At 58.8% G+C, this 25,688-nt stretch overlaps 2 protein-coding genes across 2 annotated transcripts; one reads left to right on the top strand and one right to left on the bottom strand.

The window, feature by feature from the left end:
- Positions 1-4,511: 4,511 nt before the first annotated feature.
- On the bottom strand, positions 4,512-5,313 carry VOLCADRAFT_47536 (uncharacterized protein; the record flags this gene model as incomplete). Its single annotated transcript, XM_002953701.1, has 2 exons — positions 4,512-4,695; positions 5,183-5,313. Coding segments are annotated over 2 exons (315 nt in total), but the record flags the coding sequence as incomplete, so codon positions are not given.
- Positions 5,314-9,366: 4,053 nt separating this feature from the next.
- VOLCADRAFT_118457 (uncharacterized protein) lies at positions 9,367-24,989 on the top strand (the record flags this gene model as incomplete). The annotated part of the gene is made up of 22 exons (XM_002953769.1): positions 9,367-9,707; positions 9,995-10,088; positions 10,459-10,851; positions 11,185-11,208; positions 11,449-11,634; positions 12,327-12,644; positions 12,821-12,920; positions 13,619-13,785; positions 14,301-14,453; positions 14,805-15,197; positions 16,033-16,203; positions 16,569-16,788; positions 17,291-17,697; positions 18,125-18,163; positions 18,549-18,605; positions 19,016-19,081; positions 20,920-21,034; positions 21,221-21,390; positions 21,702-22,161; positions 22,484-23,767; positions 24,234-24,403; positions 24,789-24,989. The coding sequence occupies 22 exons, from the start codon at positions 9,367-9,369 to the stop codon at positions 24,987-24,989; spliced, it is 5,529 nt and encodes a 1,842-aa protein (XP_002953815.1).
- Positions 24,990-25,688: the final 699 nt, after the last annotated feature.

Here is a 25,688-nt window from a genome sequence, read left to right as displayed (position 1 = left end):
GTATTCATCATTGTACTTTGCTTCATCATCCTTCCCTCTCCCTCTTTCTACTCTCTCCCATCCCCACCCGCAACCCCGACCAGCGATTGGGGCCCCCTGGGAAAGGGGTTTTAGCCGGAGGATTGCAAGTGGGGCGTGACGGGGTGTGAGGTGATGGCGGCTGCGGAGGGTTGCTGCGAGGGAGGGAGAGGCGCAGGTTGTGGGCAGGAGAGGGCAAGAGTGCCGCAGGAGGGGAGTGAGGGCTGCGGACTACAGGGGAGTGGAGGGAAGGGGAGGGGGAGCGGCTGAAAGAGTGGCGTGTGGTTGCGTGTTGTGCGCACGCGCATACACAATATATATAGAGAGGGGGGGAGGGGAGAGAGGGGGGGTTGGCTTCGCAGGTGCGGCTACTGTTAACAATATTATTGCTACTGGTGCTACTGCTGATGCTCCTACCTGGGCGGTCACCCCTGAACGGCCTCTGTCGCTGTGGCTGGTGTGGGTTGGGTGTTGGGGGAGGGTATGGCGCTGGTGGCAGCACAACGCACGGAAGAGAAACCGGAAGAGAATAAGAGAATAAGAGAGAGAGAGAGAAGAAGAAGAACAGAGCGCGGGCAACACCACTGACATTGGGCACTGATGGGGTGGCGAAGGTGCCGTGTGGCGGGTGTGGGTGCGGGTGCGGGTGCGGGTGCGGGTGCGGGGGGAGCCATGTGCGGGAGGGTGGGAGGCGGATTGAGGTGGGACGACGAATGGGACACAAAAGAAAGGAAAGGATTCAATCGACGCGACCCGCGTGACGTTCATGAAAAGGGCGGCGCATGTAGTGCGGCTGGGGGGCAGGAGGTGCGCAGGAGGAGACATGTGAGGGGAGAGAGAGAGAGCACACACCAGCATTAACCAGCTCGAAAATTATCTGTAATCTAGCGCGCGGTGGCACCACGTCGTACATGCAGTACGGTGACGGGCAGTCTGGCGTGGTGGGGTGCTTTGCTGCTGTACCCTTTATCTCCTTTTCCTCGGTGGTCGGGGTGGAACGCAATCCGGCAACGGTACCAGTGTACCTTTTGTTTGTGTTGGGGAGGGTGGGGGGGGTGTAGGACAGCTGCTCCTGGGAGAAGCGGAAACAGGCAGAGGAGGATGGGGGAGTGGAAAAGGAAGAGGAAGGGGAGAAAATAACTTCCTAGTTGGATTAGGGGTAGGCGGAGGATGGGGGGAGGAGGAGAAGGGGGGTTAGAGCCCTTGGGGCGGCTGTGGATAGGGGGGAGATCATGCTGACAATCTCCCGTGTCCCGGGTTTCGGGGCTTCTGACGTAGGTGGGAGCACCTTTGCATCGGTATGTGGTTCTGTGAGAAGAGTTTTTGTACTCCTAAGGTTATATGTGGGGCTACGTCAAGCCTGAAAGAGGTCCTTATTGTGTGTACGGACAAGAGGGGGCTGTACGGCAGAGTCACGCTTGGTCATGCATGTGTATGTATGTGTGTATTGTATGTATATGTATATGCGTATGTGGGGGGGGAGTTGCTGAAAAAAGGGGGGCCACGGGAAGGGCAGCTGTTGCGCTCGTACCTCAGGTCAACCCCCCCCCTTCCCCCCGCCGTCTCCCCCCCCCCACACACACAGCATTGAAGCTCACTGATCCGGTGTCAGGGGGGAAGGGGGTTTCGGTTTCTCATGTGCAGTACACCTCAAGCGCTGCTGCCATGACCCAAATCGGTCGGTACAACACTCGTACATACGGACGTAGGGGTGCCTCGTAAACATATAATTATGAAATTTCGGCGGGCTGTATGTACGTCGGCATGTTTACAAGCATTTGCAAGCACGTTTTTGCATCCGTGAATGCATCCGTTCACATCTTCGGTGGTTCGCGAATTGCTGTCCAATGGTTAATCTTCTTAGGAGCGGTAGATACCACTTAACGACTATTGGCGGGGGGAGGGGCGAAGAGGACGGCCCGGCGGCCTACGTGCCGTACAGCGGGTGGTTTACATGCGTGTGGGGAAGGACTGGAAAAGGGCGGAGTGCACGGTGGCTGCTCTCCGCTCCCCGCTAGGCTACTTCGATATTTCTTTTCCCACGCGTCCTGTTTTCTCCGCCTGGCTGCGGCCCCGGCTGCTGGCGGCCCTTCCCAACCTTCAGGCGGGCCACGCTCTTGCGGCGAGCTGGGCGCCGGGGTAAAGGGCTACGTGGTACACGAGCCAGCTGGCGAATAGCTCCAGGAGGGTTTCGAGGTCGGGGGCATTAGGAGGGGGGAAAGCGAGAGGGGCAGGTAGGAAGAGAAGAAAGAGTGTGAGACATGCACACACATACAGATATACATACATATACATACATATGGAGAGGGGCATGGGCCCCGTGTAGCGCTCCACGACCCACGCTCTACTCAACAGCAGTGCGCGGCAACTGCGCGGCTTGCGGTGCCGCCGGGGGACTGGCGGTGTGAAGGTGGGGTGAGGTGGAGGTGGGGTGGAGGTGGGGTGAGGCGGTAAAAGGATGATGCGAAATGGTTCGCGCCGTCACGTGCCACTTCAGGTTTACTTCTTCGCTCGCTCCTGGTACGGCGGCTCGGGCCACGTGGACCCACGTGGCCGGGTTAGCAGTTTTGTTAGTTGGCGTCGGTTTCAGTTACGTTGCTGCCCTTCCTTCTTGCCAGGAAAGCAGTATAGTCCGCGAGGGAGGGAGGGGGGTTGTTTGGGGGCCCAACTCGGGTCCCGCGTCGTCGTTATCATCCCGATAACTGTTAAAAAGCTGAGAAATGGATGAATGAATTGTGTACGAAAGTATGTATGTTGTCATGTGTTTTGTAAACGGAAGGGGTGCTGCACCCCGCTGGGCTGCGCCATAGCGCGTACATGGGGTGGAGAGTCATTGTGGGCGGGCGGCACAAAAGTGGAACGGGGTCGTAAGGGGCTTGGGGTAGAAGTCCCGTGGGCGAGGTGAAGAGGTGATGGCTGTACAACCCCATCACCAATCCACCCCCCATATGCGCCCGCTGGAGACTAATCGTCCGGAGTGGGGTGGTCATTGTCTTGACCTACCGATGAGGCGTCCCGCAATGAATTTTTTCTGAGGGCGATGGGGGAACTTGGTGGGGTTTGTGGCGCGCTAGTCGGTGCGGAGCAGGATTGACATCCAAAGCACAACAGCGAAAAAATTGGTGTCTCGGAGGATTCCTGAAGCTGAAAGCACACCAAAGTGTGTGTTTTGTGTGATGTATTTAGCGTGTTATTACTCTTCACACCAGCTCTTTGCTGCAGCAGCAAAATGTGCTTGGATGGGCTGCAAGCGGCGGATGTTAAGTTGAAACATTCGCGAGAATCGTGTCATCGGAGCGCCGTATTGTTCGCCGTACAGCGGTACATATCACATTGATGTACATGGTGTAGTGTGTGGGGCTGCAGGGCGTCGGGAGCGGTCTGTCTTGAGAAGATTTCGTGTGTTCGGGAGGTGGGGGGGGGGATAGCGGGAAGGCCTACCGGGAATGAAGATGTTGTCCGGGGGGGTGTAGAGGGAGAGAGAGAAGGGGGGGGAGAGGAAGATAGGAGGGAAAGGAGGGGGATATGCAAAGAGCGTATGTGTTTTGTGTATCTTCGAGAAGGTATGCCAGAAATGCATACAGACTGACAGTTCGTCAACAGGACTATATTCGTGTTGCATTTCCTTCAGGTTCTATTAATCCTCTGTGTGTGTGTGTGGTGTGTGGTGTGTGGTGTGGGTGAACCGCCCCGGCGAACAGGTGTCGACGAGCTGGGAGCATAGCTTTGTACAAGGCCCCCCACACATACTACGTACTACATACGCACACACAGCCAGGTCACGGGCACCTGTAACGCACGAGACGGTGACACCCATGCCGATGTCGCACTCCTGCAGATGAACCCCGAGCACACACGCACTCCTCCTCCTCCACTCCTCCAATGCCTGTCTGACGTGCCCCTGCAATCGCTGCCTCAATGCTGCACCTGACGCAGTAATCGCCACCATCCCAGCACTCCCAGGTAGCCACCACCACCACCACCACCACCACCATCTACCGCAGCTTCCCAACCTATCCTGGCCGACGCTAACCACCTCCTACACCTACACCTTCTCATCCTCGCTGCGGCCGCTAGTGCGCTACGACTGCACTCCGGAGCCCCCTTCTCTCCGTCCCTCCCCCCCAACCTTTCCCCACTCTACCTCTTACCTCTACTTCTCCCTTTCCCTCCTTCGATTCTAAACCCCTTCGGGCCTTTTACACCGCGCCAGGCGGGTGTTGACTGTTACGCAACTAGGCGAACTAGGTTGTTGTTCACGGAGCCCTCCTCCTAAGGAGGACCTTCACAAAACCCGCAGTGATGGTTTTCCAGCTCTGCTTTCCAAGCTCCTGGCTAAGGCTAACAAAGCGGCGAATCTCTCCATCCGACCTACTCTATTCGACACCACCCTCAGGACCGCCGACGACCCCAGCACCCGCACCCGCACCCGCACCCGCGTTCGAAGCTGTCCCAGCCACCACCTCCACCCACTTGCCCCCTGGCCCCGGCGGCATCGACACCCGAAAGCTGATGCTCACGCACATGAACACTCCTCCGGCCGTGTCCTCCCCCGAGATCTCCATCTCGTAAGGCCCCGGAGGTGCCAGCGCGGGCAGCTTCTGACTGACCTTCAGCTGAAAGTCGGAACCCGCCACCAGGGGACATGACACCGCCTCACATAGCGGGGTCTCGTAGCTGGGCCCCGGAGGGACAGTGGACGGTGAGTGTGAGGGGGAAAGGGTGAGGAGAAGGGTGAGGGGAGGGGACAGGGGTGGGGTAAGACTGGTAAGGCTGGCCGGGGAGCGGGGAGAAAATGGTTTTAAGAATGGACACGCGCGAACCGTTGGGACGGTAACGGGATATGAAGGCGAAGGGGAAACAGGGACAACGGCACCAAAGCTATTGATGAAGGGTGAGGTGGAGGCCAGGCAGATTATAAGAGGCGGGAGCGGGGCCAGGGAGGAGTCTGAGGTTGGCGTGCGGGGGTAGGACGATGTGTGTGTGCGGGGGGGAGGGACATGCAGCCTCTCTTAGGCGTCGGATTGGCGGGACGTGGGGCGGTTGGGGCACCTGGCCTTTCAGCTACAGACAGCGTGCTGCATGTTGTCCCACGGGGAAGCCAGCCGCCTTCCCCCCTCAACGCGCAGAATACAAGATGTCGTACCGCATGTACGACACTTACGTGTAGACCTTGAAGCCCATGTACAGAACCGCGACCCGCAGCCGGCCTCCAGAAGTGCTGACTGGATTAATGCCGGTCACGTTGACCGCCATTGTACGACCATGATGAGGCGGGTCCGGTGACAAAGTGACTGAATCTGGTACGAGCATGGGTCCCCCGGCCCCGCCCCCTCCGCACACCTTCCAGCTCATACCCGCCACCGCGGAGGTGCTGCTCGTGTCGCTGCCACCGCTATCGCTGCTGCTGCCGCTACTGCTACTACTGTTACTGATGCAATTGCTGCTGCTGCTTTCGCACGACCTGGCGCTGTTTTTTTCGTTTTGAGGACAATCACTGGTGATCTCCGTGGCCTTCGTCGCAACCGGTGAGAGGGGAGCTAAGTTGCGGTGGTAGGCGGACAGGGACAGGTTGGAAATGGATATTGTAGTGGCAGGTACCGTGGCGGCGGCAGTGACAGAAACGGTGGCGACGCGGCTTGGAGAGATGCTGCTGCTTGCCGCGGTTGTGATGGCTGTGGCCGTATTGGGGAGTTTTAAGATTGGAGCTGACGGCCTAGCTGCGACGTGGATGGTGCGAAAAAGCTGTTGATGCGATTTGGGTTGCGCGGAAGAGTGATATTGAGGGTGCTTTTGTGTCTGGAAAGTGGGTCTTGAGGGCGGCATTATCGCGACAGCGTCGGGCGGAAGTGGCTTGCCACGTAAACGGAGCTTCGGAAAGGTCGCCTCAGTTTGGCATGAAGGAGAAGGAGCCGCGCATGTACTCAACTGCAGGTCCTTTTCAGCGATGTCAGCGCCGTTTGTGATGGTGTTGGCGGTGGCAGTGGGGCAGGTATGCCCGGCGAAAACCGCGACAACGAGGAAGAGCAGCAGACGTGGATATATTCCGCGATAGCGTGCTTCGGCTGAGAACGTTCCTGGCTGTAGATATAGGCGTGTTACAGTTCTTAAAGGATGTGGCTTCATGGAAGAATGTGCAAGAGAGGACTAAAACGATTGGAGGGCAACCTGACTTTTCGACGTTTTAAACGTTTTAATTCTTCTTGAGCTTGTAAGGCCCAAACGAGCCAAAGAACAGCCTGACTACTTTGTTGTGCGCGGGCTGTGATTAAAGTCACATGCAGTATGAAATTCAAGGAAATCTAATCTGAGAGAAGGCACTTCAAAGCAACGTGAGTTCGTTTTGTTGGATGGTCACAATGTTGCTGCAAGGTGTGACGTCAGGAACCCTAAGTCTAAATCGCACTTTGGAGTGCTCCACGTCAGTAGCATTACGCCCCTATCTTCTGACCTGGATTACTACTAGGCCAATCGGAGGTACAATCCCGCCCATGCAGAGATGTCAGTTCAGTCGCTACTTGTCAGAGCAGTTGGTGTCAGCGGTTGTACCATCGAACCAACAATTTTAAAGGCATTGTAAAATCTTTGTAAGGCTGCAGCTGCGTGGAGCTCCACGAAGCAAACTTTCTGGAAGAGATGGTAGCAGGGAACTTTGGCGAAGAAACGCATTCGAATAGCTTACATGATAAAAGATATTTTAGGCTTAGGTATAATATTTGAAGACCTAAAAGTCATGTTCGCATTCCTCTATATCTCTGCAATTGACCCTTGTCCCCATTGGCAGCATTCTGCAAATGCGCTATCTGAATGCGTTATATAGTATAGAAAAATGTGCGCTGCGGTGCACTAGGCATTATCCAAAGTGCCCATCGAATCTGTAAACAAACAGCTGTTGTGCAGTTATAGCACAATGTTGTACAGTTGTAGCACAATATTGTGCAGCTATAACACAGTGGGTCGTAACGCAATCCTGTGATATAGTCCAACGTGCGCATAGCTGATACAAAGTTACTTACCCCGCATTAATCTTACAGCGCCACAAGTAAAAGGCATGCCTGCACAGTAATACATGTGCCCTCCCAGAAGGCAAAGGACATTTTACAACAGGCAGCCGACCCCAACCCAATTGCTAAATGCATTTGAAGAATGAAAATCGAAGACTGGTTGCCAAAGGCGTTTCAGAACGTCGAAGTCAACGAAGCCATCGTGAATACCTAGACGCTACTCGGCAGACTGGTGGTCAACGCAAGGACTTCAAGCTTGGATGGAGTGATGTTTCTACTGCTTTGTCAGGTTTTGCTTGCATCTCGGCCCACTGATGTAATACTGGTGGTTGCATATCTTATGGTGCTACTATCCTTCCTGGCCGTTGGCATCGTGTGCAGGTCAAGCAATCATCAAAGGGCGGCTTGTTTCTGCTGTGAATAAGCGCTTGGGATTAAAACAATCCGCAGTTAGGCTGCACGCCCGCCGTCACGAGGAAGTCATCAGCGGCTCGCACACTCAGCCATATGAACCCTACCGGCTGGTGCAACGCCGTGATCGTACAAGCGAGGACACATTGCACTTTGTTTTGGTTGCCGACCAGCGAGCCCAGCCCACGAAGCAACGATTGCGCGAGAGTAACAACCGGCGGCCTCACATCTGTTCGGTCTTACCTGCTACGCAAGTTCGTCCAGCGGAGCTACAAGCAGCTGCACTTACAGTACGTGAGGTCGTTAAAATATGGTGACCCCCAACCCGTCATACTTCGTCTACTGGGTTGCAAAACCCCAGTGGATCAAGCCCTTCAAGGTATGTCAGGGGTACATGCTAACATGCTTGCTTGCGCTTATTTATACATTGGCATGAGACACCTCATGCAAACACATGTATAAGCGCAAGCAAGCATGTTAGCACGCATGTACTCCTGATACACCTTGAAGGGCTTAATCCACTGGGGTTATGCAACCCAGGAAACACCCAATGACGCGGGTTTGGGGTCGCCATTTTTTGCTGATCTGACAACGACCTCACGTACTGTAAGTACAGCTGCTTGTAGCTCCGCTGGACGAACTTGCGTGGCAGGTAAGACCCCGCACAGATGTGAGGCCGCCGGGCACTGTTGTTACCCTCGCGTAATCGTTGGCTCGTGGGCTGGGCTTGCTGTTCGGCAACCATAGACTTCTAAGAGCAAAGTGCAATGTTTCCTCGCTGGTACGGTCACAGCGTTGCACCAGCCGGTAGGGTTCATATGGCTGTGTGTGTGAGCCGCTGATCACATCCGCATGATGACGGCGGGCGTGCAGCCTAATTGCGGATGGTTTTAATCCTAAGCGCTTATTCACAGCGGAAACAAGCCGCCCTTTAATGACTGCTTGACCTGCACACGATGCCAACGGCCAGGAAGGATAGTGGCACATGGCTGAAGGACATGCAAGATGCAACCACTAGCATTAGATTTATGGCCCGAGACGCATGCAAATTTGACACTCTTGACACAGCAGTAGCAACAGCATTCCATCCAAGCTTCAAGCCCGTGCGTTGCGTTGCCCGCCAGCCTGCCGAGTACCGTCTAGGAATTTGGCGAACGAACTGAGGTCGCCACGGCTTCGTTGACTTCGACGGACTGAAACGTCTTTGGCAACTGGTGTATTTTTTTCCTTTTGCAACTGCCTAGCTCACTTGGAGTGAGGTCGGCTGACTGTTGTGAAATGTCCTTTACCTTCTGGGAGGTCATATGTTGTTGTTACAGAGTGGGAGGCTTCTGGGCAGGGCACATGTATTACTCTGCAGGCATGCCTCTTACTTGCGCGCTGTAAGAACAATACGGGATACGCAAATTTGTATCAGCAATGCTCACTTTGGACAATACCACGCTTGTTTGGAGAACCTTAGGAAAGTGCCGCAGACGACGAATTGTGCTACAACTGTACAACAGCCGCGTACAGATCTGTGATAGGCACTCTCGAAATGCCTTGTGTTCCGCATAGATGCACGATATGGGACATTGCACAAGCGCAACTGCAGCAGTTTGCATTGTATCTTGGCCCTACGTTTCCTCCAGCGGTGCAACGGGTTTTTCCGAACCCAAAAAAAGTCGCATGTTTCCTCCTAAATTTAAGAGCTTCTATGTCCTCTCTGTACTTGTAGTCAAGAACCGCTATACGGTGGTATACGGTCACGAACAGAAACCGGTCCTGTATTAAGGCTCTCAGATGTTTCAAGTTATTTCACCAGCTGACTGTCCCTCTGATACATTTATGTGTTACTAGCAAACAGATTATTGGGCCACTCATTCACGACTGCTACTTTGACTGCGCCGGGATAGTTACGATATTAAAGTTGCTTTATGCAGTAATCAAATCAATGATTCAAACAACACGTGCTCCTGGCAAAGCCTTGCATTTTAAAAGCGTTGTTCCGGGACGCGTCGGCTCCGGAGCCAGGGCCCGGGGTGCTATGCGCCGACTCCTCGCAGCCCTGCTAGCCAACGCCCTCTCAGCACCCAGGCTGCGGCGAACAATCCAGGTGACCACAGTAGCAGCTGCCGAAAGGCAGTCTGACTGGACCCGCAATGGACCCACCCTCCTGGAAGAATCCGCCTCGACGCACGGCGGGGATGATAACCTACAGCAGCTACGGCAGCTGGAGTCAGCTCTCTCCCATCACAACGACTTGTACTACAACCAGCAGCGTACGGAAATTAGGTGCGCCTTGGTGACCACATCGGGCCCGGCAAGTGCAATTAAAATCTCTCGGCGAAACGAAGTTGGAAGTATTGGCTCCTGTCCGCTCCTGGAAAATTGGCCTTCATCTCATATACAATATTGTTTTTCCAGTCGCTGACGTTCCAGCCAGCCCAAAGCCCTATCCTGGCAACCCACATCCCCTCCTACAACCCGCAGCAATTCCATCCCGCAAACCCGCTCTTTCCCCCCCCCTCCGGGCCGCCGCCCCCGCCCATTGCACCCGTCATTGCCACGACCCCACACAGCGACGCAGCGTACGACACTCTGAAGCTGCAGTACCGTCAGCTAGCGGCTCAGCTGCGAGGGGAGCTCCCCCTGGAGGAGTTGGAGCTCCCCGTGGTGGGTTCCGTTCTAGGGGTAGCTGGGAAGACGGGGACGCAAGGGCCTTTGGCGGACGTGTACGGCACGGGTTTTCATTCCAGTCATACACCACAGCCCCCTGCGCCTCCCGTAGCACCTCCCCTCGAACCACAACACTTGCCGTACACCTTCTCAGGTGCGGTTGCCGTGCCCTCCCCTGCCTTCCCCATCCCCCTCATCCCACCTGCAGTGACCTTAATGCGTCGCATTCCGGTAGTTGGCGCTGTTTGGGTGGTTCGGCAGTTGATCTTGATTTGCTCCTTCTTGCATGTGACTCCCTTCCCTAAACCCCAGGTGCACCTATGTGTAATCCCTAACCCCCTCCCCCCCTGCCCCCCCCGGGGCCCAGGGCGCCCCTCCGCCCGCCTCCGGTGGCCTCCGCAAGGTCCCCCACCGGGTTGCCATGCTCAGTCTGGCAGCGGTCAACTCCAGGGAGGAAGCGGAGACGTGGCTGGACAAAACGCTGGCCAAGCTGCAGGCCGACGCTGGTGGCGGCGGCGGCAACGATGCTGGCGGCGGCGGCGGTGCTGGCATGGTTCGCGGTGGTGGCGGCGGTGGCGGCGGTGGCGGCCAGAAGGGCGTCCAGAAGAAGAAAGCGACAAAGAAGAGCAAGACGGGTGCGGACGTCCCTGCCTCGTCGGTCGGTCGGTCGTACCGTTGGGTGATGGAACCCAAAGTGGACGGCCTTGCTGTACGGGTGCTGTATGGTCGTACGGCACATGGGACATACATACTTAAGGAGGTGAGGGCACGTATGCCGTGCTGTTGGCTGCCTGTCCCCCGGGCAGCGGATGATGTCCGTGTCTGTGCCCCGCTCTGTCCCCTCCACCTCCCCCTACCTCCCCCCTACCTCTACCCCCCATTAACTCCCCCCTTACCTCCACGTACTCCTTTCGGTCAGTTTCTACGTCTGCTACTCTCTTGTCGTGTCAGCAGCTTCAATCGTCTCTGCTTCGTCTTTCCCCTCCTACGTCCCCCGTACCTCCCCCCCAACCCTTCCCCTTACCTCCCCCTTACCTCCCCCCTACCTCCGCCCTACCTCCCCCCTACTTCCCCCCTACCTCCCGGCCTCAAGGCGGCCACGCGGGGGGACGGCTGGGTGGGTGAGGACGTGACCCACAACGCCCTGTACGGCGGTATCAACGGCCTACCGACGTGTCTGGCAGTGGGGCCCCCCGCCTCCTCCTGGAGCGATAGGATGTCGTCGTCATCATCGTCATCATCGTCATCATCATCATCATCATCATCATCATCATCATCATCATCATCATCATCATCATCATCATCATCATCGTCATCATCATCCGGCCAGCAGCCACCGCTACCGCCGCCCTCGCAGCTCGGTCGGGGTTCGCACATCGCTGCATCAATTTCTCCATCGCCGGCTGGCGCTGCCAATCATGATGGGGACGGCAACGAGTGGGAAAACGGCTCGGCTGCTTCCGCTCCAGCTGCTGACTGCGGGGCGCCGGAGTGGGTGGAAGCGCGGGGCGAGGTGTTTTGCAGGACCGCGGATCTAGAACTGGTGGGTGGGGTGGGGGCTGCAAATCCGAGCCTTCACCTAGGAGGGTATTGTATGTAACCCCGAACTCAAATTCCAACCAAATGTGATACGTACAAACATACATACATACATACATACATACATACATACATACATACATACATACATACATACATACATACATACAGGCAGGCAGGCAGGCAGGCAGGCAGGCAGGCAGGCAGGCAGGTAGGCAGGCGGCTGGCAGAGGTTAAGGCCTGACTTCTGCTCCCGGCCGACCCGGGTTCAAATCCGCCTGCCAGCTCCTCGGAGTGTTGAAATGGAAGGTGGCCCCCCATCATATGGACGATGTAGGACGTGATAATATCAACTTGCGAGCTGACCACGAACTAAGTTGATGCGCCGTTGATCCGCTAGATTTGGTTGGATGCTGGTGGTGAGTTGCCGAACCCAACGAATACATTCTGAAGTCGGGTGGGGTGACGGATTAGGGTGCCCCTCTAGCAGGGGAGAGCAGGGACTGCCCCGGGAAAGGGGGCCGCTGGCGAAGTTAACCACCCTGTAACAACATACATACATACATACATACATACATACATACATACATACATACATACATACATACATACATACATACATACATACATACATACATACATACATACATACATACATACATACATACATACATACATACATACATACACACACAGGTCAATAGGGAGCAGGAGGCCGTCGGGCAGCCACCCTTCGCCAACACGCGCAACGCCGCGTCTGGTGCCGTACGACTTCTCGACCCGGCGGAGTGCCGCCGCCGCCGCCTTAGCTTCGTGGCGTATGCGGCGCTGGCTCCGTCACCCCCGCCGTCACCGTCACAGCAACGGCGGCCAGAGCCGGCGACGACGACACCGCCCCCCTCCTCCTCTTCGCCACCTCCTTACCCCTCGTCGCCCTCCAATCGGTCCTCCGGAAACGCCGCTGCCGTACAGCCGCTCCACCCCAGTCAGTGGGACACACTGCAATGGCTCAAGGTAGGTGGGGAGGTCGGTAGGGATGTGTGGGGGGGTAGAGATGGAGGTGGGGAGGTGGTTAGTCGGCCGTCCTGCCTGCCTACCCGCATGTTAGTGGCTCTAACCCGTCCCCAACCACCAACCACCTCCCAACCACCTCCAACCACAAGCTCCCCCCGCCCCCAACCTCCCCCCAGTCCGCAGGTTTCTCAGTCAGTCCTGACAACCGGTTGTGTGACTCCAGGGAGGAGGTGTTGGGGGCGGTGGAGGAGTGGATGGAGAAGAGGGCGACACTGGGTACGAGCCGCAGGGAGACGGGGGGGGGAGAGAGGGGGGAGGGGAAGGGGGAGACCGGGCACCCGGCCAACCCACATAGCACTCCCCCTCCCCAGCCCAGCTGGTCGCTCGATGCCTCTTCCCGGGGGTGGGGGTGGGGGTGGTAAGCTGTTTTCCCGTACTCCCCGCGTAAATCCCCTTTCTTCTCCACCTGGGGCTCCGTTGCCCCGGGCTGTGTCTCAAACCACATGTCCACCCTGGCTTCCCGCACATTCTTTTTCCTCCTCCCCCCCTTGGGGCCCGGACTAGGATAGTCGGGTCGGTCGGGTCGGTCGCGCGTTTTTTTGGGGGTTTGGGAGGAGCACTTGCATACCGACAGCTTTTCATTACCAGCAAATCAGCTAGTTCTCCAGGCCAGCAGCAAACTTTATTCCAGCTTTACGACAGCAGTGCTTTACTACTTCTCCGCCGCCTCTACACCTACTTTTCTATACCTACTTCTTTACGGCTTCGTATTACTGCTTTCTCTGCGTTTTTAGTCCTGGCGGCTTAGGTAGGTAGTTTTTCCGACATCTTCTTCACAACTTCATCCCGAGGTCGCCGTCGTCACGGACGCCTTTTGGTCAGTTCTACGTCTGGTACACTCTTGCCCTGGCAGCAGCCTCACTCGTTTGTGGTTCGTCTTCCCCCCCTTGGGGGCCGTCCTACGTTGTGTATAGGTTACGATGCGGACGGTGCCGTGATCAAGTTGGATGATACGACGCTGTACGACATCCTGGGTACGGCAGGCTCCGATCCTCGCTGGGCTGTGGCTTGGAAGTTCCCCGGGGAGGAGGCTGTAACCCGGGTTACGGGGGTGGAGCTCACCGTCGGGCGACAGGGCCAGGTGTGCGTGTGTGCGAGTGTGTGTGTGTGGGGGGGGGGGGTAAAGCGCTGGTGGGTTTCAGATAGCGTATGTCCCGCAACCCTCAACAGACGAGACCCGAGGTGCGCCATTAAGTAGGTGTTTAGTGTAGGTGTGTGTGTGTGTGTATAAGGGGGGGGATAGGGGGTAGGATGAACCACTGGCAAGTGAGGCGAGTGGAGTGAAGGGATTATGGGGGGAAGGGGGAGAGGTAAGGGGGGTTAGGGCGGTCTGGGAACCTCCATCTCCCACCACCCCGTGAACCCCCCTCCTTCCTGACTCAAACAACACTGCCGTACTGCCTCCCGCTCTTGGCCTACTGCTTTGAACGGTACCATTCCTTGGTTGGTTGCGCCACCAAACGCGAAGGGGCGGGCGCCACATAACATCGTACCAGCATTTATTCCTTCAAGCACGTCCCCTTTCCCCACCAACTCCCATCTCCTGCTTCAAATGGGCGGCGGCTGTACGGCTGTACGGCTGTTCCAAGAACCCAGATTACCCCGGTAGCGCTGCTGAGCCCGGTGGTGGTGGGCGGTGTCACCATTCGTCGCGCCAGCCTCCACAACCTGGGTTTGGCACGGGCTCTGGGACTGCACCTGCCCGGGGACGCCGTGGTGGTGCGGAGGAGTGGAGACGTCATACCGCAGGTGGAGGGGGGAAGGGGGAAAGACGAACCACAAGAGAGTTAAGGTGGAGAGAGTGAAGGAGGGGGAGGGGGAGGGCGCGGCCTAAGAGCAAAGGGGTAGCTTGCGCACATTGGCATGCATGGGCATCGGCCCCATCCACCCCTATCCACCCCCACCCATACATCCTGGTTATTGGGTTGGTTGAGGTAAGGGCCGCACGTTGTGCTGTTTCGTCTCGTCGCAGCCAATCTGCCCCTTCCCTACCGCTTTTCTACACCTTCTTCCTCCCCGCCCCACCCCCACCCCCCCCCCACACACACACAAATACACACACTCCCTCTCTCCCCCATATCTGCCCCCCCCCCCCGGTAGGTGGTCCGGGTGCTCCCCGAGTTGCGGCCCCCGGGTGCAGAGCTCTGGCAGCCCCCCTCCGCCTGCCCCGCATGTGGAGGACCCCTAAAGGCCATCACGGCGCCGGCGGCGACGACGGCGACGGCGATGGCAGAGGGGCGGGGGGGAGATGGGGAGGGCGGCAGTAGCGCTAGGGGCCCGGAGCCAGAAGGTGTTGGAAGTGGTGGTGGGGTTGGTCGTGGTGGGGGTTGGAAAGGCCGAGCCGGCAGGGGCCCGCGGGAGGCCCCCACAGCAACAACAATAACGACGACGACGACGACGACGGCCAACATGGGCGGCAGTGGGGGTGGGGGTGGGGGTGGCGAGCAGCTAGCGTGTGACAACCCCAACTGCGCGGCCAAATCAGAACGAAGGGTGAGAAGTAGGTCGATGGGAAGAAGGGTGGAGTGGGGTTGGGAAGGGGGGAAAAGAGGGGAGGAGGTGGCTTGACTGACCGGTGGGTCGAGTGAAGGGGGTTTGGGGGGAAAGGAGGAGGAGGAGTGAGTTCGTGTGTGTGTATGTGTGTACGGGGTTAGGGGACCCCAGTAACGAAGCTTGGGTTGGTTTCTCTCGTCCCGCACCGAGCCAACCTCTTCCCCGCCCAGTGCCCCCGGAGTGGACCAGTGCCCCCAGTAACCAGTCACATCTCCTTCAACGAGGTTGCCGCCGAACGTCAGCTCGTGGCTGATCGTGGGTGTGTTTGCAGTCCTCCCCCCCCTTCGCTCCCTCCCTCCTTCCCCCCCCGAGCTTCTTCGGTATATCGCGTTGGCGTCGGTCGGCTAGCCGGACTAGGGTAGTCGGGTCGGTCGGGTCGGTCGCGCGTTTTTTGGAGGGTTGGGAGGAGCACTTGCATACCGACAGCCTTTCAGTACCAGCAAATCAGCTAATTCTCCAGGCCAGCAACTTTATGCCAGCTTTACTACTTTTCCGCCGCCTTCACACCTACTTTTCTACACCTATTTCTTTACGGCTTGGCAATACTATTTCTTCTGCTTTTTTTAGTCCTGGCGGCTTAGGTAGGTAGTCTTTCCGACATCTTCACTTCGTCATCCCGAGGTCGCGGTCTTCACGGACGCCTTTCGGTCAGTTCTACGTTTGATACACTCTTGCCCTGGCAGCAGCTTCAATCGTGTGTGGTTCGTCTTTCCCCCCTCGCCCTAAGTTACATTCTTCCCTCCCTACCGCCCCTCCCCCTCCCCCTCCGCCGCAGATGCTTCACTTCGCCCAGGTATGTCTGTCCGGCAGTGGTGTATCCCGCGGGGTGGTGGGCCAGCTGCTGGAGGTGGGGCTGCTGGACGGGGACATATCGGACTGGTACAAACTGGACGAGGCGAGTGTCGGGGAGTGCTCGGGGCTAGGGGTTGGGAGGTTGGGTGGCAGGGTAGGGGTAGGGGGGGGGGGAGGGAGGGAGGGAGGGAGGGAGGGAGGGGTAGGGTGGCAGGGGTAGGGGTAGGGGGGAGGGAGGGAGGGAGGGAGGAGGGAAGGGGGAAGGGAGGAGGGAAGGGGGGAGGGAGCCCGACGTATTGACTTGCTGCAGCAGCAACAGTAGTCGTGAGAGGAGGAGGAGGAAATTTGGGTTGGGCTCAGGGTGATGTGATGTTGGGAGGGGGGTTGGAGCCGAAATATCGCATTAACGATTCTTCTATTCGGTGATCTTTTTCGTTTCTTTTTTCTTTTGCGCCTTGGCCCCCTTATGGCTGCTGCTGCAACCCGGGGTGTGTGGTGTGGGTGTTCTGTACCGACCAGGCCTCTCTGTCCGCCCTCCCCGGCTTCGGCCCCGCCCGCACCGCCGCGCTGATGTCCTCCCTGGAGTCATCTCGCCACATGTCCCCCGGGACCCTCCTGAGGGGCCTCAACATACCCCGGGTGGGGGAGGTGGCGGCGGAGGCACTGGGCCGGGCCTTCCCCTCCCTCGAGCTCCTGGCGGCAGAGGTGCCGTACGCGGACCGCATCGCGGCAGCAGCAGGTAGCTGGGTTCACGGGTTGGTGGAAGGGCACGCGTGGGTGTAATGCTGCCCGATGTGCGATGTTGCGTGTCTGTCTGTCTGTCTGTGTGTCTGTCTGTGTGTGTGAGTGGGGGCGAGATGTGCGGGGGGTTATCCGCTTTTCTTTCCTCAGTGCCCCCTCCGGGTGCGGGGAGGGAGCGTGTGGGTCATTGGTGGCGGAGGAGGAGGAGGGAGGAGATGATGAGGGGGGGAGGGAGAGGGAAGCCGGACCACGTGAACGAGTGAAGCTGATGCCAAGAATAGGCTGATACACTGGAAGTAGGTAACTAGGAGTAACTAACCAGAGAGAGCAAGGGTGCCGTCCCGGTCTGTCAGGTGCGTCTTGCTCATGCGCTCCTGGCTGAGCCACGTGGCAGGTCATGACGCCTCCTCCCTTCGGGGACCCCGTCCCTCCCACTTGCTCCTCTCCTACTCACCACCCCCCCACTACTCCCCCCCCCACACACCTCCCCACCCCGTCAGGAGTGGCCCCCTCAGTCGCCCGCAATGTGGCGAACTGGTTCCAGCAGCCCGCCAACCAGCGCCTCCTGGCAAGGCTGAGGGAGGCGGGGGTGCGGTGCATCACCGGAAACACCATCACCACTGCTGCAGCCGCCGCAGCCGTTAGCACCGCCAGCACCGCTGCGCCAGCACCGTCTCCGCCATCTCGTACGGAGATAGCGGGCACGGAGGCGACGGAGGAGCAGGAGGAGGGGCCTGAGAGGGCTCCGGGAGACGGGGGGAGGGGGGTTGCGGAGGATGTGGCAGTTGGCCGCGGTGGTGGTGGTGGTGGCGGCGGCGGCGGCGGCGGCGGCAGTGGCGGCCGTTCTGCGGGTCCCCGTCTTGTGGGGTTGGAGGGGATGCGGGTTTGCGTGACAGGCACGTTAATGGTAAGGAGGAACCCCTTCTTGTGGGTAAGGGAAGGGCGGTTACTGGGGTGAAACTGCCTCCTGCCCGTACGGTGGCCCTGATCGAGTGACGGCCTCAGTGGCGGCGATCTGGGTGGAAATCCGATATGAATTTGAATGATTCCCTAAGCCGATGGCGGTAATTATTAATTCCTGAGCCCGTACAACTTAAGATGCACATAGGCCGCGCGCTTGTCGTCGTTGACCCCCCGGAACGGGCGGACTTGGCGGCACAGGCGTGGGGACGATGTAGAATGCACCCGGAGGAGGGCGAGCGGGGCGGGCTGGAAGCGGGTTTCGTGCTCTGCCCGCCCCTCCTTCACCCTGATGTCAATTCCCCTCCTGGACCTCAGCCAGCCTTGCCTATCCGGCTTCCCCGCCCTGTTTTAACTGTCGCGCACGCACGCAGGGCCCATATGGCAAGGGACTGGTGCGCAACGAAATGCGGGTGGGTATGCGGGTGCAGCGGGGTGGGGTGGGGTGAGGGAAATTGCTGCTGCCTCGCTTAAAGCGCAGGGGCGCTGTACTGCCCTGCCTAAGAGGCCCTGGCTATGTTGCCCTTGCAATAGGCTATAGGGGGCGGGAAGGACGAGGAGGAGGAGGTAAGGGCGTCATGCAATTAGATGAGGCCCATCTAGCGAGAGGTCCTGTGAGCAGCTGTCCTTGTGCGACCCCCGGGTCGGTCATCATTGGGGCGCCATGTAGGACATGGACGGCGTGCGGGTCCCTGCTGGGTTTCATGGGGCCCCCCCGCCTGTGTCCTAAACCGACCGATAATGATGTGTTTTCTGTGTATGTATGTATGTATGTCCTCGGTGATGGTGCCACCGCAGCGCATGTTGGAGGCGGCGGGTGCGGAGTTCCACTTAACAGTCAAAAAGGACACGCAGGTACGAGAGGGGGGGCCCTGAGGGGCTGAGGGGTTATGGACTAGAGGAGTGGAAATAAGACGACAAAACCTGGGCTACACTATCATGTGGTTGTGCAGCTGGGCTGCTTTAAATACCCCGCACTGCGCCACCGCCTCTTGACCGACAGACTGCCTTGCGCTTCCCCTCGCCCTCGCTCCTGCCACCATTGGTAATTGGAGTTTCAAACGCCGACTCAGCCGCCTCGACCCTTCCCCCGGGGCAATCGTCGCTTCGGACGTCGGCAGTTGATTTTGTACCTTTTGTGCATCCTCATATGATTCCCGCCGTCGCCTGGTAGTATAATGCTGTCGCGACCGAGTGAGGCCCACCGGAGGTAACATTTTCGTTCGGCCCCCTCCCCTCCCTTCACCTCCTCCCTCCCTGGACAGGTCCTGCTGGCCGGTACGGGGGCTGGGGAGCGCAAGACGCGTAAAGCGGCTGCCAGCGGCCTCCTGGTGATGGGGGAGCGGGAGTTCCTTCAGCAGTTCTGGTCGGAGGGAGGGGAGCCGCCCGGGGCCGCTTGAGGGCTGCGGCAGGGAATCCTATGTGTGTGTATGTACGTTCGTATGTGTGTGCATGTGTGTGGAGAGGGAATCGCAGGCTTGGGGCCTGGCGGGCAGGCTGGCTGGCTGTGTGCGTCAATTTCCCGGTAGTTGATGTTGTTACAGGGTGGTTAAGCTTCACCAGTGGCCTCCTTCCCGAGGCAGTTCCCTGCTCTCCCCTGCTAGAGGGGTACCCTAATCCATTCACCCCATCCGACTTCAGAGTGTACTCTTTGAGTTTGGCAACTCACCACCAGCATCCAACCAAATCTAGCGGATCACCGGCGCGTCAACTTAGTTCCTGGTCAGCTCGCAAGTTGAGTTTATCACGTCCTACACCGTCCACAAGATGGGGGGCCACCTCCCATTTCAACACCTCTCAAACACCCCGAGAGGTCGGCAGGCGGATTTGAACCCGGACGCGCCGGGAGCAGAAGTCAGGCCTTAACCTCTGCCAGCCGCCTGCCTGGTAGTTGTGTTGGAGAGATGGAGCAGCGTCGCTTTGCATGGAAAGCTGTGCGTGATTTCTTGGGATCTTGCATCTGGGGGTCGCAGCCTGCGGTGCGCTAGTATAGTGGGCGTGGATTGGTTTGGTGGGGTGCGGAGGCTAGGGGGGGCTTTGGGTGATTGACTTGGGGCTTGGGGAAAGGGGAAAGGGTTGCAACAGAGCGGCTGCTGCTGTGGGAAGCATGATCTATGTTGAAGGTTCTAAGCAGCCCTGTTTACCAAAAGTTGGGGGAGGTGCATGGAACATATGGTTGCTGTGCTCCTCTGGCCTGACATTGGCACGGTTTGGGTTATGGTCAACTTAATCGTTGATCGCTGACCATGAACCTGGACGACGGGACGGATGGCCTCATGATGTGTAAGTACAGGTTGAGTTGCCATTTGGCACCAGGGCACTCGACGCGGACCTTCCATTGCTGGGCGGGGTTCCCGGGGTTCTCTGGCGTGCGCGTCCGGATGCCCCTCTTTTCGGCACGGCGAGTTGAGCGAACGTGTGGCAAAAGTGTAACCTAGGTTCGATGATAAAATGCTACTGTAATGAAGGCGATAACCTGGAGCTGGCGCTGACGGCTCTTGCGCTGCTCTTGCGTCTCCTGGCCTTCAAAAGCGACGGTTTCGCACGCAGTAAGATGTCCACGTTTTACTGAGGGAAGAGGAGATAAATCCTTAACAATAGATCAAATGTAGCTATGCATGCGCATTGAAACGCTAAAGGAGCCAGTGTCGTTCCGTCAAATGCAAATGGACTCGCCAGAGAGAACCTCACGGACTATGACTCCGCCGCAACCACACGTCTCAAGCAGTCCTTCGGCAACAGCAATATCTAACTGGAGGAAAGGTATCGCTCTTGGCATGACGTACGGTACGTGTGCGCTTCTTTGCCTTTACTTTTGCAGTTTCCTGCCTATGCACACATGAACTGAAGCGTTTTTTTTTATCGTGGCAATAGTTGTGTTGAGTTATGTAGAATTATCATGGCAATTAACCGGAACCCCAAGTTGCAGAGTTCGGGAGTGTCCGTCGGAACGAATCGTTGAAAATGGCCAGAACGGAGAAAGCTGAAAACGGGAAGGCCAAAGCCCTGGCCACGGCTTCAACGCTCCAAAAGGTGCTATGGGACATGGGACATGACCCGACTCAGCAGCAGGACATGTAGTGGCGCTGATCGTTCGGTTGACAAAGTTGGGGTTAAGTGCCCATATCCCTCTTGGTATGCTACATTTTGCTTTAAATCCACGATTCAGGTTGTCTGCCCTGCACCGGAGCGGGACCCCCAAGAAATTTTGAGCCATGGCTGGCGCAAGGTCGGCGAGCAGAAGCGGGTCACAAATCGACTTGCTAATGGCAATCCAGATCGCGGTGCGTAGAGCAGCGTGGACTGGCCTTTTCCCCTTAGCTTCCCGCCCATATTTCCGTGGCCGCGACGCGACGCCTAGCCACTCTGGTTCCGCAGCTACCTTTGCCCTTCCCCACCACGCCTCCGTGCGACTTCACCCACCGCTGCCCCGCAAAATAGATGGCTCCACATTTCCATACGCTCTGCAGGCATGGGAATTAGCTCCCGCATGCCGTCATTCTTTGAGCCCTCCGACCGCCGCAAGCAACAAAACGGCCGCCAGGTGCTCGACAAGATGTTTGGGCACATGAGGCCTCACCACATCATCACCGCCACGGCGGTACTACGTAACGAAGATGAGGAGCTGGAAAACGGACTTGTGAGTGTGCGCGTATGTGTGTATGTGTGTAGATGTCGCGATGGAGGCGGACTCGGTTAGGTGCGCGGGTGTGGGCAGTGTGTGAATCCACAGTCGCCCGCCTCTTGAACCACCACCACCACTACCACTGCCAGCGCTGCCACGGCGCTCCCCATCCATGCAGGCCCAACATTCCCCCGAGAAACCCCACACCCTTGGGTGGCATTATCCTTGCCCTCCCCGTTGGCCGTTTGGGTAACGTGTTCAGCTCGCAGGTGGTCCCTTTCTAAAACACAACCACGACACGATCACGCAACCGCGCACACCCGCAGGGCACCCAAGCTGCCAGGGCTGCGTTCTTCCGTCCTGCCATCGCCCCCGTGTTGAACGAGCTCACCACGCCACCGAACCACCACCACCAGCACCACCAGCACCAACAGAACCACCAACAGAACCGCCAACAGCACCCACAGCACCACCACCGGTCACCGGTGGAGGCGCTGGGGCTGGGCGCGAACGCCACCACCACCACCGCCACCACCAACAACAATAACGACAACACTTCCGCCGCCCACGCAAGCGCCCACGTGGGCTTTAGCTCAAGCGCCAACACCGCGAGCAGTACCGGCAGCGCGGTGGCAGGTGCAGCTGCAACTGCAGGTGGTTGGACGGACGGCGGCGCGGCATCACCGGCTGCTCCCGCATCGCCGCACCCAATGCACGCCGCGGCCCCAGCCGGCCCGCACCTTCAGTCGCTGGCGGCTCTGCCCGCCGGGTCCAAGACACCTCTCGGTGCGCACCGCGTATCTCATGAGCCGTACGGGGCCCCGAGGTACTCGGGTGCAACACACCCCCCGGGGACTCGGGGGAAACAACTTGGTGACCGCATGGTACCTGAGGAGGGGGGCAGAAGCTGTCCGTGGTATGGCGTGCAATGTGGTACTGTGCTGCACTGCTATGAAAGGGGGATCTATTTTATCCTTACCTTCATGCGTGATGTTATTAGGGCCCCGTTGTTGCGGCTATCGGGGCCTGTCGGGGTGGGATCTGGTGACGACGTTTTCGACAATGTGCGTGTGGTGGTTGTGTGTGTGGTGTTGGTTGCTGGGTGCAGGGCAAGGCGACGGCTCGGACTCCAGCAGCGGCGGCAGCGCGGATGTGGACGCGGCTGGTGGCTGTGGTGGCGGCGGCGAGGGTGACGATAGCAGCCGGACGTTGGGGTCGCTGGGACTGCATGGAGGCAGTAGCCCCAACTCGGCGTCCTTCTCACGGCGGCTCGGAGGCGCCGCAGCGACTCAGTTCATGCGGCAGGAGAGCACCTTGCGCCGGGTTTGCAGTGGGCTTGGACTTTGCAGCCCCACCGTGTCAGGCGGCTCCGTTACCGGCGGCAGTGGCGCTGCGGTTAGCGTCCGCAGCGGCGGCAGTAGCACGAACATTTCCTTAGCCAGCGGCCTCATGCTGAGTCCGCGTACCGGCATCGGAGTCGGGGATGTCCGGCGCGGCGCGCTGCCTGCCGTCTTTCGGTCGTACCCCAGCGACAGCGGCGCTGCTGCAGCAGTTGCGGCGTCACCGGGATCGTGCAGTGAATCGCCGCGTCTACCCGCGGCGTTGGGTGCGATTGCCGCCGTCGCTGCCGCCGCCGCCGCCGCTGACAGCAGCAATGCGTCGCCCCGCCGCCAGCGCCGCGCAAGTATCAGCGGGGATACAGCCCTCCCGGCCATAGGGACCGGAGGCGGATTCGGGGCAGCAGGGGCCGGCGGCGGTGGTGGCAAGGCGCACGTGGTACGAGGCCGCCGAGCTTCCCTCACGGGCGGCCAACTCCCCGGCGGAATGGCTGCCGCCATCATGCACCTCCACCCTCGCCGTACCTCCTTGACGGGCGCCGTCGGGGGAGGCAGCGGTGCCGGTGCCGTACATGTGGCCGTACGGGCCAGTCACAACGGCGCGTACCATGGTGGCGGCGGCGGCGGTTATGGCTCGCCGTTAAGACTGGCAGGTCGTGGTGGTGGCGGCGGCGGCAGGGGTGACATGCATGAGAGCCCCAACAGCCCGGTACCCGCAGCTCTAACGGCCCCGGGGCCTCGTGTTGCTTCCCATCTGTCAGGCGGGGACGGCCATTCGGGCTCGATGGTACACGGGCATCTGGCCGGCAGCTTCCGGATTGGCGGCAGCGGAGGCAGTGGCGGTGTGACTGCTGACGTGGCGGCAGCGCCTGCTGCACCAGGGGCGGATGCATTGAGTGGCGTGATACCGCCGGCTGCTGCCGTCCACCCTGCCTTACCGCTCAGCGGTCTGGAGGACCTGGCGGGGACGGGGCTGGCGGACGCCATCTCAGAGCTCCGGAAGATCCGTATGGGGGGAGTGGTGGTGGCGCCTCGGGAGAGGAAGGTCGAGCCAGGTGCGGTGCGAGGTGGTGCGCGAGGTGGTAGCCGCAGCAGGCGCAGATCAGCAGAGGCAGGAAAGGCAACAGAGCAGTGGATTAACTATTGCTGCTTTTGCTGTGAGGGATTTGAATCCAAAAACGCCGCTTCTTGTTTCTTGCGAGCGTTGCTCTTGTACTGCTGAATTCTTGTTTCGCAAGCACGATGCTTGATCATGCGGAGGACAGCAGCAGCAGCAGCAGCAGCAGCGGGGTTGTACGCACGGGGTTTCCAGAAGAGGTCCCCCAAGACCTCAGTGAGCACTCCGACGGGTGGGGTTGATGGTAGGTGCCTGAGTTGACAGCCTAGGCCACCAGCCATCTGTCGTAAGGCCTGAGGGCCATGTCTCTCCTCCAAAGCTTTCCATGCCGGGTCCTCAACGACGGCCGCCGATCGCTGCATTGCTGCTGCTCCTTCCCCCCCCCCCCCGGAACCCCCCGGCAGGTCTGGCAGGTGTGTCCCCTCTGCAGCTGCTGGCGGTGCCCCTGCCCCCCCTGGACAACTGGCAGTCGGGCGGCCGGCAGATCGCGGACCTGGACCCGTGCAAGGGCATCCGTTTGGTGGATACTGCCAACTGCGTGCTGCCCAGACCCACCGCGGAGGCCAATCTGCAGGTCGTGGGAAGGAGGGGGGAGAGGCCGGGGGAAAGGAAAGAGGGGAGGGAGGAGGAGGAGAAAGGGCGTGAAGTTAAGGGACGGGCAGCTGAACCCGGGAGCACTGAATACCAATGTGTGTGTGTGTGTGTGAGGCGCGGGAGTATTTGTGCAAGTAGGGGTGGTAGTGACGAGTGAGGACGTTGGTCGTGTGGCTACGTGTCTATTTGCATGTATGTGGCGTTACTGTCAGGAGTCCCACCCACTTTGAAAGTAACCCGCGTTGTGGATGTCACTTGCTTACAGCTCGTGCTGTGATGTGCTGGCGCCATGCCACCGTGTTTTACTCCTTCGGCTGACCCATGTGGTGACGTGATGCCGCTGTCGCATGTGTGGTTTTAAACAGGTCCGTATGGCTCAGCACCAGGCCGCCATGCGGCACCTGGTGAAGGCGGAGGGGGCGCCCATGAGCGAGATCGAGATGGATGCTGCCAAGCTGCTGGGCCGACTGGAGCGCAGCGGGGCACGGCACCGCAACCTGGAGTCCATGAACAGCGAAAAGGAGCCCCTGGGACCACCACGAGGAGAGGACGTTGCGGGGTCATGAGGGGCGATGGGGGTGGGAGAGCGCTCCCTGCAGGTGCGGAGGGTGGTGGATGCAGCGCCGGTGCTGGTGGGAGCCCTGAGGCGGATCAGAACCTACCTAACCCTCCGAGGAGTGCGGTACGTATACGGTGTGTGAGAGGCAGGGGTGCAAGTGAGGGGGAGATGGCGTGGCAGGAGAAGGGCAGCATCTTGCCTTACCTGGAAAGGGTGTTCAGATAATTGCGAATGATTATGAGATTTGTGAAATTGTTGCGATGCACGGATATGTACAGCTGCGTCGTATTGCCAGCTTTTATGTGCATCGTGTGGCGCATGGCATAGATTGAGCTCAGGGCATTCAGGTCGCGACGTCGAGGTGAGGTTCTTTCTATCGTGTAGTTCAAAGGACAAAAGGAAATGCGGGTGCGACAGTAGGCGCAACTGCCCAGTAGTGCTGTGCATGTGCTGAGGGAATGTGTACGTAACATATCCATACTTATATAGACCTGTTGTAGCACCAGATCGCCTCTGCACATCACCCGTGGTGGGCGGCAAGGACTAAAATCCTGGTATAGTGATATAATGTGGCGCGTGCCATAGCGTCACTAAGTGCAGCAGCGGTTGCTTTGGGGGTTAGGTTGAAGGGCGAAGTTTTGTGCCGCCCAGCTTTGGGCGCTCTCTGTTCCCTTTCTCGGCACGTTGCGAGGTGCTTGCTGTGCGT

Source organism: Volvox carteri (genome assembly GCF_000143455.1).
Source record: "Volvox carteri f. nagariensis unplaced genomic scaffold VOLCAscaffold_38, whole genome shotgun sequence".
NCBI classification, from domain to species: domain Eukaryota; kingdom Viridiplantae; phylum Chlorophyta; class Chlorophyceae; order Chlamydomonadales; family Volvocaceae; genus Volvox; species Volvox carteri.
Note: the sequence above shows the minus strand (reverse complement) of the source record. Positions and strands in the feature narration are given on the sequence as shown.